This window comes from Protopterus annectens, chromosome 9.part0 (assembly GCF_019279795.1).
Source record: "Protopterus annectens isolate FY-2018-M chromosome 9.part0, PAN1.0, whole genome shotgun sequence".
Lineage (NCBI taxonomy): Eukaryota > Metazoa > Chordata > Ceratodontiformes > Protopteridae > Protopterus > Protopterus annectens.
Genome location: NC_056743.1, coordinates 809,387,768 through 809,402,451, shown reverse-complemented (window position 1 = coordinate 809,402,451; position 14,684 = coordinate 809,387,768). Strand labels below are relative to the sequence as shown.

The 14,684-nt window shown below is 39.8% G+C and overlaps 1 protein-coding gene across 2 annotated transcripts in view; it reads right to left on the bottom strand.

The window, feature by feature from the left end:
* Positions 1 to 300: 300 nt before the first annotated feature.
* The window catches only part of CTDSP2 (CTD small phosphatase 2), a 267,042-nt gene continuing 252,658 nt past the window's right edge, over positions 301 to 14,684 (bottom strand). Inside the window, exon 8 of one of the 2 annotated variants that reach the window (XM_044083461.1) lies at positions 301 to 11,492. In XM_044083461.1, the coding sequence (XP_043939396.1) occupies positions 11,367 to 11,492 (126 nt within the window). In that variant the 3' untranslated portion in view covers positions 301 to 11,366. The remainder of the gene's footprint in view (positions 11,493 to 14,684) is intronic. The other variant, XR_006366269.1, reaches the window with a different exon arrangement.

Genomic DNA, 14,684 nt, shown 5'->3' with positions numbered 1-14,684 from the left:
CAGAAATTTCAACTTTCTAAGTTTGTAAGAGCAATACATAATGGATAAACATTAATTACAACTGGTGTTGCATACTGTAAATCTAATACATTTTGACGTTTGAGTATCTCTCTCCTTCCATGGGAAAAATTAGCATTCCTAAATTCATACTTTAAATCTAACTTTTTTTTTCAAGTTTGATTACATGGATACCCTCCCCACAAAAAAGGGGGGTAATCTTCACTGTTGAATGAAAGTTACAGCTTTACTGCGACTTTCATGATAAAAAGGCACTCAAATAAACGAGCTACACAGGTCACATCAGTGTTAAGAAACATTTTTCATGTTTTATTTATTGCAGGTGATACAAAGTTTCCAAAAATATATTTAATACAAATAAGTAACTATTGTTTTCTGACATTTTGAAAATCTGCTTAAAAAACACAATTTTAATAAACTGTTATTACAAAAGGCAGTCATTTCTTTTTTTTTTCTTTTTTTTTACAGTACTTAGACACAGTGGAAAGTATAGTATTTCTCGCACACTTCTTTCCCTGATCTCAGATCAGGCAGAACATTTAACTCCTGGTCCACAAGCTCAACAAGGAGACAAGCAAACCTGTTATTAACGGTGCTCAAAACGGAATGGATGCAGAAACTGATGCTCAGGAGACACTTTGCTATGATGAACTCCATTCCTCTACAGCCACCCTGCTTTCCACTGGTCCAACACGATTTGTAATTGGCTATTCAAGTCATTCACCAGGGAGATAATGACCCGATACACTTGCAGGCCGCCAGTGTGATATGCATTCAATTAGCATCTTGCATTCTCCTCTACCGCTAGCCTGACAGGAGAACTGTACTGGCCAGTGATGAAATCTACCAGCATTTAGCTACACGCAATAGCAAAACTTCCCATGTTAGCTGAAAAGTTTACACAACAGGTGCTTTCAAGATCAGGAAACACTGTGGTCACAGAAGGCAGTGCAACACAGAAAACTCAGTGCATCCCTTTGTCTTACAATGATGCTAAGAGATGGAAGGCTGATCAATTAACCCAAGAGACTTAATACATATTACAGCACTCACACACTGGCCCAAGTGCTGACCTAAATGTACTTAACTGTGCAGGACACAATATTCCTCACTAACTACAGGCTCAACAAATGTTTGGAGGGGGCCATTAACGGCATAACAATGGCTGTGCTGCTTGCAGCTGCATGCTGGCAACTACAGTATAAATGGCCTTACCTCTGAATTACTTTACTGGTACAGTAAAACAGGCCTACCATGGTCATTTCAACCAGGCAGTGGTACAAGATCTGTCAGCTTTGCTGCAGTTACAAAAATACCCACTGCACCATTTTAAGATGATGAAAACACAACACTTGTGAAACAGCATGATTTGCTTCTATTTTCTTATTCGTTTAAACTTTTAATTTCAGTTTTTGCCCTGCACGTTTCATACTGGAATACAGTGTACAGCTATAAAATGCCATCTTTGGCACAGGTTACATCAGTGCTGTTTTAGGAGAAAACACTCAGAATACTGTGACTTTTAGATACAAGGCAGACATCCAGTCATCATACATATAACAGCTCTTCCGCTAGCAGCTAACTTAATATGGAGCTTTAAATGGGACAGTGTCCTATATGACAGTACAATGAGTTCCACAGTGATGGAGATATTAAACACTCCCACACCTGCATTTCAACAACCAGATCCATAAAAATAAATGAACATTTAAAAAACCTCTGAAAGAACTTCGGTTTTAAAGCAAATTAGCATACATATGCAGCGCTGAGGAAGACAAACTGGAGCCATGCACCTTTTCTCTATAGAGGTATTCAAAAAAAGGAACAGCGAGATGTGACTATCCAACTCTTCAGGTAAGACAACAGACACTAACCTTCAATAAAAGGAGTCTCCTAAAGAAACACAGCAAAATAATCTTGACATATAAAAGCTCTGTCCCCACTTCCTTAACAACATACCCAAAAATGCACCCATTTTTACAGAATGTATTTCAAGGCCTCTGACGCACAAAGTTGCAATGCTCAGAAGTATATCCAAAGGTGTAGTCTACTGCAAGACACGCCTTCAAAATGTATTTATAACCAGTTATACCAAACCAGTAATGCCCTAATTTGCTCAGCCGGTATAACTTCTAAAAAACTTGTAAAGGTCACCACCGTTATCTGATCTGAAATTTCAGATACATTTACAACATGCACATATGTATTCCCTGAAAAATGTGCACTTGCTATAAGGTTACAGCAAGTTTAAATGTAATATTGTAATGTTGTCGGACAGTGTGTCAAATGAACTTCTACCGATGTCAGTGCATAGATAGCGTACATGTACAATGGGCTACTAACTTCCTACTCTTCTTCTTGGCAAGCAGAGTGAAAATCTCACCTCTAACAAGGACTCATGAGCTCTACTCTCCTTTAACGGCTAACCACAGTGTTCACTTTGCAAATCAGGTGAGAAAAGAGATGCTAGAAAAGCATGGTCCTACTCCACTCTGCAATGGCTGCATATTCCTTGATATACACATGCAAATACAAGGGTAAAATAAAGGAGATCGGCACAGCAGTTGCATGGGTTACCTGGCACCTTGTGCAATTCTTCAGTCTGGCGTCACCATCAAATTTAAGTTGAGGGGCCAAATCATTCTGCTCTGAAACTGTATCAGACTTCTTGCTATAAAATGCCTTTCTAAATACGGTTACTGCACCACTGGCATCTGCCAATCACAATCTGACACCTAGAACCCTGGGCAGCCAAGACAATGCAATCCCTTACAGCCAACACTCGAAGCAAACCACTCCCAAATGTCGACCCTTGGTGTACTAATGCAGCAGACAGACTATAAGGACAGTACACATTCCATCCAAGATGAAACTGTAAATAGAATTCACTAATGCAGAAATGCAAACCTGTACTGTAGAATACAAAACCATTCAAGCCCTCTGCCTACTGAATGTCATATGGAACTCGCCTACACGAACATGTTAACCACATGAATACCACTAATTAAAGTCAGGAAAGGTAGATGACACTACACTCAACCATACAGCTAAACACGCAAATGAAAATCATTAGAACATTCTCTCCCACTTTATACACAAAGACACTAACATGGCTGACAAGAGTACAAAGTGCCAGTGAGGAAAAGGGTATACCTGTTAAAGTGCTACAGTGCAAGTTACTAGTCATTCTCTCCTGACCGTCTAGAAGTCATGGTCGTATTTATTTTATTTTTTTTTGCCACTGCTCCTACATTAAAGGAACAGAGCTTTTCCCAAGCACCAGGGTCAACATTGTTCACATCTTTACTATTGGGTAGTTTGTTAATGTGTACCTGTATAACATTTATATGCCACTTCCCTGCTGTGTCCAGCTACAGTTTGTACGATTTCAGAATTTCACATTCCACTGCCAGCACAGCAGTTCTGCTATACCTTCAACACTAGAACAGACGTTCACTGCTATGGAATGCAACTGTGACATCACAGCGGACTTGTGCACCTGAATGTCATGTGGTGTGCTGCTGATGTTGCTTTTATTTTGTAGGGAGCGTGCACACACACACACAGTGTTGGTTCAAAAAACTGGCCAGTGTAATCCCTCCATTTAATCAGTTATCACATGAACATATTTACTGTTAGTGCAAGACGACAGAAATCCCAAGAGTGACTGCCAAAAAGGTTTTTCCTAATTGAAACAAAAGGCAAAGGTTCTTATCAGCCATACAATCGACATGGATCTTCTGCTCATTAAAGCAGTTAACTCACCTCCACACTCCACTCTCAGAGACTGCTTACAGGGCTGCATGACATGAATGTAGTTTTTCTACTTGTTTTTGCATGTGATGTCTTCTCAGCATATGTAGTCATTCCAATTTTTAAGTCACACTTTCTATGCCTACATTTTTAAAAGCAAGGACTAAAAACAAGGTGCACTTTGCACAGAAAATTTACTGGGTAAATACTCTGCAAAAATAAACTACTTTGCCCAAATTGTAGTTTGCATTCAACAAAATGAAGAGCAAAATATGCAGGTGACGAAAGTTGCAAATGAACTATTTCTTTAAGAGTAATTTTTTAAACTTAGTTTTAGGAACACAAAAGGGAGATAGATGTTAATCTGAAAAGGCAAAAAATAAGCCATCAGATCACTTGCAACCAAGCACGGATACCATAAAGGACTAATAATAGTGTGCAATACTTCCACCTACTGGTGATATAGCAGAATGCAATTTAACAAACTTCTGCAGCCAAACCTCAATAGTGCAGAAATATCAAGAGAGCAAAAAGCTGTACAGTTAAATAGAAACTGAAGGTGGAAGCCAATGAACAAGAGAATGAGTTAGCAAATTTGTCTCTCTTATTTACAGTTCCATTACAGAAGTATGTATATAAATTCCAATAAAAAACGTATTGTTAACAGGCTGCTACAGTTATGTGGAATGGCAGACAAAACGCTGCTGATGCTTATTAATGTATCTGACACAAATCAAGACGCTTGACATCCCCCAAAAAAATGTAAATCCAGCAACAATAACACATTCTAAACATCTTTTACTCAGCATTCGGACTCTTAAAAAAAAAATGGCAAATTTTCTTACTTATAAAAAGATTCCCTGTTTAAAATTCAGTTCAAATGATGACATCGGAAGCAAAACAATCTCCAGTACCCTATAAACTCTATGTTCAAGTCCAGATACATTTAAAACCAAAAACCCATTAAAACTCTCTGATCCCCCATAAATCTAGGAGTTAAATCTAGTGAGAGGTTTTAAGGCATGACAGTTATAAAATCTTACAAAACCCTCAAAACTGTAACATAGACGGTTTCTTTTTACTTAACTGCATGCTGTTGCTACCAGTACAGGACTGCATATTTAAATGCTGCCGTTTCATGCAGTTCTTTACAACAGCTCAGCAGCTTAAGTACAAACTAAAAACAAAAATAATACTTTGTTTAAATGACAGTCATGCTGCAAAGCCATTATACAAAACCACATGAAACGGTGGCATTTAAACACACTAGTACACTAGTAAAGCAATTCCTGCAAACCCTTCATCTGTCAAACTCAACGCAATTAAATAGTTACGGTATGACAGCCATTAAAATATATTTTTTCACTCTTTGCATTTTAATGACCGTCAGACTCTAATATTCGTATTTTTTTTTTACAAATTACATATTTACCATATATGCAGAAGTTGTCCCCTTTTTAATAATGTTCTCAACTTGTACATAAAAACACAAAGAAAAGCTCAACAAAAGTGCCAGACATCTTTTTCTCAAATTTCAGAATCAATGATATCCTAGTAATTATCTCCCCATTTAAAAATTCCCTGCAAATGAAAACAGTAATCCAAAAAATACCACAGCAATTTGCTTTATAGAAAAAGCTGCCCACTCAGCATCTGCTCTCCATTTCATCAACCACCTGGAACTGCCCCAGTACAAAGACAACTTATAGATCAGTGTCTTTTGATTCTAAACAAAAGAGACATTCAGGCTGCTTAAATATTAGTAAACATTCATAGGAAATCTTCCAGCTTTACCAAAGCACATCTGACAATAACAGACTTTCACACATACCCTTCCTAACATAAATATGGAAAACAGTTCTACTAACCCAACATGAAAAACAAACCGTGACAGATGAATGCTGAAAGTGTTCCATGTTGTCAACAATGTCAACTTCAACGCAACATCTACACTGTGACAACGGAGGCCTGGGACGTCAGTTCAACAACTTATCTAATACAATGCTTCACGGGTAGAAGAAACCCCTTTACACACCTGACCTTCCTTCCAAGAATTTAGAAAAAAATTGAGTAATACAACACGTTCTCTTGTTAAGAACAGGAGCTCCTGTTTCTAAGGCCACCTTGAAACGGTTTATTTCTTGACTTTTTTTTAAACTCCCGGCTAGACATCTGATGCTCACTTGTACTTGCTGTTAGTTCAAAGAAAAAATGTGTCACTTTTCAAACAGACAACAAGCATGCACATTTTTCTAACCCTCTGCACATTCCTTTTCTTTGTCTGCTATAGTACATGAAACAAAAGAACATCTTGTTTCAGATCTGCTACCTTTAAACTTAACACAAACTTTTCAGTGACTCTTTTTGAAAAGTTACACATCTGGGCATGTTAATATTTATACATACCACCCACCGTTTCCCAAGGACTATGCATTGCACATGACTTCATACACTTTAAATAAAAACAGACAGATTAGTAAATGTGTAGGTAAAAGTCCTCTTCAATGAAGGGACCAGGATTTTTTTTTTTTAATAAAAAAAAAAATTCACAATGAATCTAATACAAATAACCAGAACTAACCATCACCTTCTCATACACACTGGAAATCATAAAACACATTTCCAGAATGCTCCACTAGCGGTCTGTGGTTGCATCCTTACCTCTGAAGATGCAACTACACCTGGGATTGTATAAACTGTTGCAAGATACAATCCCAGGATTATACTAATAGACTTAAGTGGATGGTTAGAAATCCACCAATGTATGCCCTATCTTCATATTACACTTTCAACAGACTCTATTCAAACTTTCTAAGCCGTAACTCAATTAATTATCCTGGAGTAGATGCAAGGATAAAAAAAAAAATCTTACAATATGGCAAACATTGTATACAGATGAGATAGTACTCCAAAATATTCCAGACTATCATCACATTATGAGCCGGTATGTATAACTTCTCTTTAAAAATGCAAGTCTGAATTTAGGAAACGTTCGCCTCCAACAAAATCCAATTCTTACTAAGCACCAACACAATAAAAAGCTCTGATGACCAACTGTGGTCAAGTACTCAGGGTATGGATGATACCCCAGGATTTCACTATGCCTACAATCAGATGGAATTACTACCCCTTCCCTTCTGATAAACCCAACGACAAGACAGCTTCTGCCTGGGATACTCAAAAACATCATTTAGTGAAGTTCAGATGGTTATCCAGGAAAAGAAGAATTACTGATCATTCAAGTATCAACTTTTTACATACAGTTTTCTGACCAAGACTACAAGCAAAATCATTACAACTAGCCCACACAATCTAGAAAAACAGCAGCAAATGTCATCATACAGCAATGTGCCTGAAATCACTGCACACAAGAATGAACCAGAAAAACCTGTGGAGCCCTCAACAGTCAAGGATGGCAAACCAACTGCTGCTGAAGTCTCTCTGAAGCTAATCTTGGGTACACTTCAACTTGGTGGGAGTCAGAGGGATTCTGCTACTCATGCAACAGATCTAGACGACAGATAACTCAAGAAAGCACAATGTACTCAGACATGACATCATGTACTCCACACCTCCCCAATAAAACAGATCTCACGCTAGCAAACAAAACTCAGTTTCTGAAGTCTACTTACCACAAATGCTTGCAATGTGAAACTGTACCACCAACACTAAACAACCTCATACGTTTAAGTCAAGCCAGAATACTGCAACAGAAGTAGGACTGCTGCATGGAAAGCAAATTAACAGACAACTATCACTTACCCTGCAAATGTTAACTGCCACCAGCACAGCACTACATCAATGCAAGCTCCCTCCTCCCACTAAATGTCCACCAGCACAGCCACAGCACTACATCAATGCAAGCTCCCTCCTCCCACTAAAATGTCCAATTCTGCAGGCAACGGAATACAGCTCTACCTAGCACAAAGAAATACCACAGACCCAAAATAGCTGAAAAAAGTGAGATTTTAGACAATACATGGGTGGAAACAGGCAGAATCCTACTGGTGCTTTGGTCATCAATGTAAAACTGACCCCAGAGGCACAGTAACTGCAGGACATCCATCCAATTGAGGAGTCTGAGCTGTGAGTAAAAGCTCCCAATGCAGGTGATAACAGAGAACTTTCTTTTTTACTCCAGGATTTGCTAATTGGACCTACTCTACACAACTGGGTTACAACCATTAAGAAAATATCACAGAGATGGGCCCATAGTGCTTTGCTTACAAAGCAACCCCAAAGCACTAAAGAAACAGTTTATACAAAGGTTCTAAGACCGTCTCAAAAGGCTTCTCTCAAACCACAAAGCTTTGCTTAAATACCACAAAGTATGCAGGGCCTTCCTACCAGAGGGTCATGCATATGCACAGTAAAAATAACCACAATCTGGTTTAGCACTTTAGTACACAGTCACATATGCAATCATTGAATATATTCCTTTTGCCTGACCTCACTTAAAACACCTGCCAACAGGCTTCTCTGCAGAGGCTGGCTGACTGTTTATACTACATACCAGTGATGTCAGAATTCTTCGAAAAAAGGAGGACTGAAATGCACAAGTGGGTGACAAGCAACCAAAGTTTTGTTAAATCTAACAATCCAGGCAAAACATCTGACAGGCCAAACCAGGAAATCGACAGGTAGCTGCTATCTAAAATGGCTAAACGCATCATGGATTTGGGGGGGGGGGGGCTTCCCTTCATGGGGACAGTAGTAGTCTCAGCTGCTTTACCGTCACCGTTGGGATGCTGCACATTAGCGATCATGGCTCATGTAACCCTGGCAAAAGCCGCTGCCCCTCCCCCCTTGAGCATATTACTGGCTGATGCAAGAAAAAGTGCCCTCAGCTGTCTTTCCTCAGTAGACAACTTCTAAAAGGCAACTCACAAAAAGATACATACGTGGATGGCAAGTGATTATTTTTTTTTTTTGGGGGGGGGGGGTTGAAGCTGTATGTTAACGAGGAAAGACACATTTTCATTGAGAAATGAACACTAATCACCTTAAAATGGAAAACAAATTTCAATCAAACTGCCTAGTGCATACAAAGCAGAACATTGCTACCTGCACTGGACTGCAGCTTCCTTCTTAAACAAGCCAAGCAGTACCACTGTGTAACGATACTGCCAGGCATCCAGTCGAGAAAACCCTCTACCCTAGCTTCTGCACTCTCTGATGACTTTCGGAATGACACATCCGTACCTGTAGTTTTCAATTGTCCTGGATTCTGCAGAGTCCCTGATTTTGCCTCATAATTTTGGACTACCCCTTGTAAAATGTATGCTCTTCTGGAAAATCCACTGGGATGGCAATCTCTATTATTGGCAGACATTTGAGGTTTCAGACTTCATATCCATTTGAAGAATGCATCCAAAGCAAAACCTGGTACTCTAGCAACTTTAAGTGCATAAAAACATGTAAACTCTGTCCAAACTTTTGTCCCTTTGTTCTATTTCTTCAGCAAAGAGGCTGAAGGCATGGCCCACTCAAAAACTAGGAATCCACACTGCAGAAGCTATTAAATGCATTAAGTCAGGCAACATAGCAAACCCAGATGCATCAAATCATGAAATGAAATATTCTGATCAGAGTCCAGACGGAAAGTTAGCTATGAAATTCTGTTAGCAGTTTTGATCATGACAGGATTTGGATTTGTGCAACCCCCCCCCCCCAACACACACACAAAGATGCACGCGCGCGCACACACAGACACACACAGACACACACAGACTTCTTTTGGTAAACAAAACTATAAGTAAATGGACTACAGCTACCAGTCCATGATCATTGCAATCACTTTCATTCAGCAGACGGCATCGAAACACAGAACGTTGCTGTAAGTCGTTATCATCTCAATGGGCCAGCAACAGGGTGATGTGCACCCGAGTGCATCATGCTGTTAATTCAGCTATGTAATGGCTAGTGACACAGCACAGCAGCACGTGACACCACCAGTCACAGATTACATTTCTTTATTAAGATGCATCACAGGAGGAGGACAAGGAACAAACATCTTCTGGTCACCTGCCACATAGTACATTTGGTCACTGAAACAAGGCGGGGGTGTGTATACATTTGTTGTCATTATTGCTTGACCACTTTAGAAATGTATTAACACAATCTTTTTTATTTAGCTTAGGGAGAAATTATTAAAAAAATTAAAAATTCTGACCACTTAATTTACTTATCACTAAATAAAACCAGATGATGACTACCTCTCAGTGAAACAAGGCAGGACTTTTGGGCCACTTTCACACAGTCAAGTTCAACATACAACATTTACATAATCAACTGAGAAGACACCCCTGTGAAGAAAACTTAAGAGCACAAAAAGATACACACATGCCCAAAATGCATGCCAGCAAAAAAGACTGCAGTTCTGAAATTTTCTGAAAGTGAAAAACTGATCAGGACAATATGAATTTGTGGAGTATTGTAAACGAGTTCCACCATAACGGGTTGGATGTTTGTGTGCAATAACACTCCCCTGGAGTCACATGCATGGATCACTTGTTTGTTACGGTGTTCCAACAATTATAACACAACATGCCTTTCAGGACTTCGGGAAGGGGGAAAAATAAAAAAGCTTCCAAATATGACAACCTGTAACATTTCCAAGTGTATTACCCAATTACCTGCACCTATACCAACTCCATACACCCCAGTTCTAAAGGGCATCGCTTGATCTGCAATCAGGAAGTAGTTACATTTTTTTTTCTTTTGCTATGATCGTAACACATTAAAGTTGTCAACATTCATTCACTTCCAGTTTTTTTTACGTAAACTCTTCCCTACCATTCCCTGACTGCACAAACAAGTACAGCTGGGGCAGGACTTCAACACTATGACAATGCACAAAAGAGTACAGCTGAGAGAACAGGAAACTGAGAATATACTTACAAAGTAGGAAAACACTTTCCAGGCTTAAATAAACCCTCTTTCACTTTCTACACATGGTTCAAAAAGGAGCCACTGGAACCAGCAGATGTGCTACCTGCAGCTTCCTTCTGCTGCCATTTGAGTGACACTTACCTAAGCTGGGGTGGTACTGTACTAAAATTTAGCAGCTTCTGAGGACTTGACCTTACTGGCACTACCTCGGTTCCTCGTCTCCTTGTTTAAGGCACCTCTGTTGTTTTAAGCACCATTTCTCAACTCAACAACCCTGCAATGGTACAGTCACTGGTTAAAGGGCACTGCACAGATTAACAGCAAATGCTGGTAGATTTCAAAACATGATATTCATCTCCCCACCTGAAGAATACAAGCACAAACTGGTCCATTTCTGCCTCTCTAGAAAGCCATGACATTTTACATGGCACTTTTGCGGCCACTTGGACAATTAACCAAGTTTTACAGTTCAGTAATGAAGGAGAGTTTGCATAAAAGTCTGTGAACAAAAGTGCTTCTCAAGTGTTCTGGCAGCTTCTCAAGTGTTCTGGCAGAGTTCGTTTTTTAGACGTTTCCCTCCATCCAGTCTGTGGCCCCTGGCGTAGATGAGACTGCATCCTACACCTTTCATCTCCTTGCTGGAATAGAAGGCACTATGAAGTGTAACATCATCCCGTGAAGAATGGGACTGTTGCCAAGAGTCGCTATAGACTCCTCAGCTGTCCAAGTGTGGTGTATACATCTTCTGCTTGGCTTAGTTCTTCAAAGATCGGGATCAAATTGAGAAGTTCTGTGTCTCCCATGTCATCAAACCAGGACAACACAGGTATCTGGTAAATGTGAAAAAACAAACAAGTATTTACAAATTACACACAATCCAGGAAAATACACCAGAATACTAGCTGCAAGAAAAGCAATACAATAAAGATGAGCATTGCTATTACCACATGCAAAAGGAAACAATACAAGTGCTTTTCAAAATGAGGTGGAAATCACAGAAAATACGAATACTAAGGTAAGTGGTTAAACGTGATCAGTCAAATGTAGTAAGTATAGATTATTTCACAGCAATTGTAAAAGGTGTCCCTGTTAAACAGGAGCACAGCTCAGAAAATACTACAGTGTGAGGGCAACAAAATCACTGATCACTGAATATAGATCCAATGTCGCAATGCATTCTGCAGAACGGAAACTAGATCACCAAGGTCGGACTTCAGGCCAGACTTGCACAAAATTCATTCCAAGCACTAGCTTTCCTCCTATGCCAAGGACATCAGCAGGACAAGCACCTGTACACAGAGCTCCAACTTGCACCATCTACATTTCATGTCTGATTCTGGATGATCAACAAATGTACAAGAAACACCAACTTCAGCCATAAGAATACTGACCACGTCTCCTGTGACTCCAGGACGAGACTGGACTCCAGGATGAGACTGGCATAATGGTCAAAGTCCTTACCTCACAGAAAAAATGTACAGGGTTTGAGGCATGGTTAGGCTTTGTTAGCCTAGTATTTACCTATGAACCCTCCCTAGTAAAATATAACATACATGTTATAGGATGCTCTACTTTGGTGCACAGTATCACACAAAACCCTGAACTACTAAGCTACTGAAAAAGGGTCTTCAAGGCTGCAAGTAGGTTGACCTCCACAATGAGACAGCCAGCACCCATCCAAGCAAAGCCACCTGAAAGGAAGAAAGGGGTCAGATGGGTGGGAGTTCCTACTTTAATGCTCCAGTAAAAGTCATATATTTGTACTTCAGCATGTACAGTATGCATGCTTAAACACAGTTCCATGTTAATCATAAACATCAATGTTGCAGTCCACCCTGAATGGAAGACTACAAAGTAGTGAACATGGGACCCTGGACCTGGCAAGAACATTACAGCATGACTTTCAGCAATGCTGCTGCTGGAGTGAAGGTTGAACCTGTAATGTTTGGAAAAGGTGTGAACAGTGGTCTAGGTGGCAGCATCACAAACAGATACATTTCACAAGAAGGTTGCAGTGGTGGCTGCTGTCCCAGTACAATAGTGGGTCCTGACCTGATCACACAAGGTCTTCCCATACTAATCATGTTACACTGTAAGCCAATACATCCTCTCATTTTTGTGCAGACATACATCACATGCATTATCTCCCCTTGTTATGAGGGTTGTGGTGGAACACTGTCAATTGCATAAACCAACTGAAACTAGCTAGTATAAAGACCACCTTGGGCACAAAAAAATACACCCTGACTTTGGTGAAGACTGTGTAAGATTCTCTGCAAATAAAAAGTCATCAAGCTTTGAAATCCTACTTACTGATGTGTCAGTCACCAAGAAAAGGCTCTTACAAGGCACATACTCAAGTTTAACTGAGCAAAGTAAAGTTGCACAGCAGAAGGTGGGCCTCTTTTGTGGTCTCAGGTGAAGACACCCCCTGAGAAATAGTTTCATTGCAGAGTTCAGAGACTAGGTGGGGTTGGGGTTCAAAAGCAAATAAAAAGAAATGGTACACAAGTGAACTTGAGAGGGCCAAGCTGCTTATCAAAAAAGGTCTGCTAGGTAGTGGAGGATTTATAAAATACTGGCAGTGATGGAAGTCAAAGGGTTCCCCCTCCTGCTGTTTCAGAAGATTGCAAGGAAGACAGACAGCCTGTTCCCTCTATGGGCATCCTAAATGCTAAGGGAGCCGCATTTGCTATGGCAAAAGAAACTAGAAGGATGAGATCTGCTTCTGCTCTTCTCGTTTCAGCTAGCATCTTTTGAGCAGGGGGGGTATATACCACCTTTTTGCTTCAATGGATAAAGATAGCACCGGCCACCCACGCTGTTGTGCAGAGAGTGAGAATACAGCAGTAGTAGGAGACAGCTTGTGTCTGCATTTCAACAAAACAAGCCAATTTCTGAGTAACTACTTCATGAACAGCAAACCACTCCCCTATCCAGCTTCTGTTTATGCTGTTTTGGTAATATGACAATATATTCTGCTCACTAGGGACAGTTACTTGTAAAGAGATGTTTTCAAGTTGATGGCTGCATCCCCACCTTCATAGCAAACTTGTGGGTTGGGGAGAAGAGTGCTCTCTCCCCATCCCTCAACTCATTTTATCCGAGTGATGCCTCCAGATGCATCTGCAGTTAACTCCTACTGATGCCTCTAGGCATCAAATATTACTTTTTCATATTTGCATCAATAATTCCAAAGCCATGCTATGTACATGGTTTTAAAAGATTTCATCTTACAGCTTACACAATGGCAAGCTCAACTGCATTAATATTTGACCTCTGTCTAGTGCAGGTAAAGAGATATTAACTGTTGTTTTTATGATGTTAATATATATATAGATATAATTGTCACGTTTTTCCTAAATATCTCAAAAAACAGGTAACACAGAACTCCTTAGCCTCAAATGAAAGCTCTCAACTAGATGAATAAAATGCTGTGGACAGTATGTGTGTAACTTCAGTGGTTGCCAAGATATTTTTAAGTTGTTTACAAAATATTACAAATGTAATTGTTACCATGTTTACTGTGACATAAAATTTGGTTTAAGACCTAGGAGATAAAGAATACCACCACTATAAAAACAGTTTATTCTGAAGAGTTTAGCATTTGTACTTCTTTCATAACCCCTGTAGTTCCAGAGATATGAACATTTGTTTGAAGTGTGAGGACATAATTTGATTCTGCCAAAAGGTGTAGGCTCCACCCATGTTACAGTGCAAACTTCCCAAGTTCCATTGAAGTGAAGGAGTTAAGTTCTACATCACTATTATGTTCTCAAGTCACTGTTCTGAACATTCTTGGTTGCAGGGATGAAAGAAAAGGAAATCCTTAAGGCACGGAGGACTGCTACAATTCATGTACCAGTTTATCAGGTCTCTTGACCTAGCGCCCCCAAACCCTTAGATGGTCCAAATGGACCTTCCAAACTTGAAAACCAAGGATGGGTCTCCACAAATAATTTTCTATGGCACCTGGAAACCTTCAATAGGGATTAATACCGAAACAGTGCCTGACCTCACTA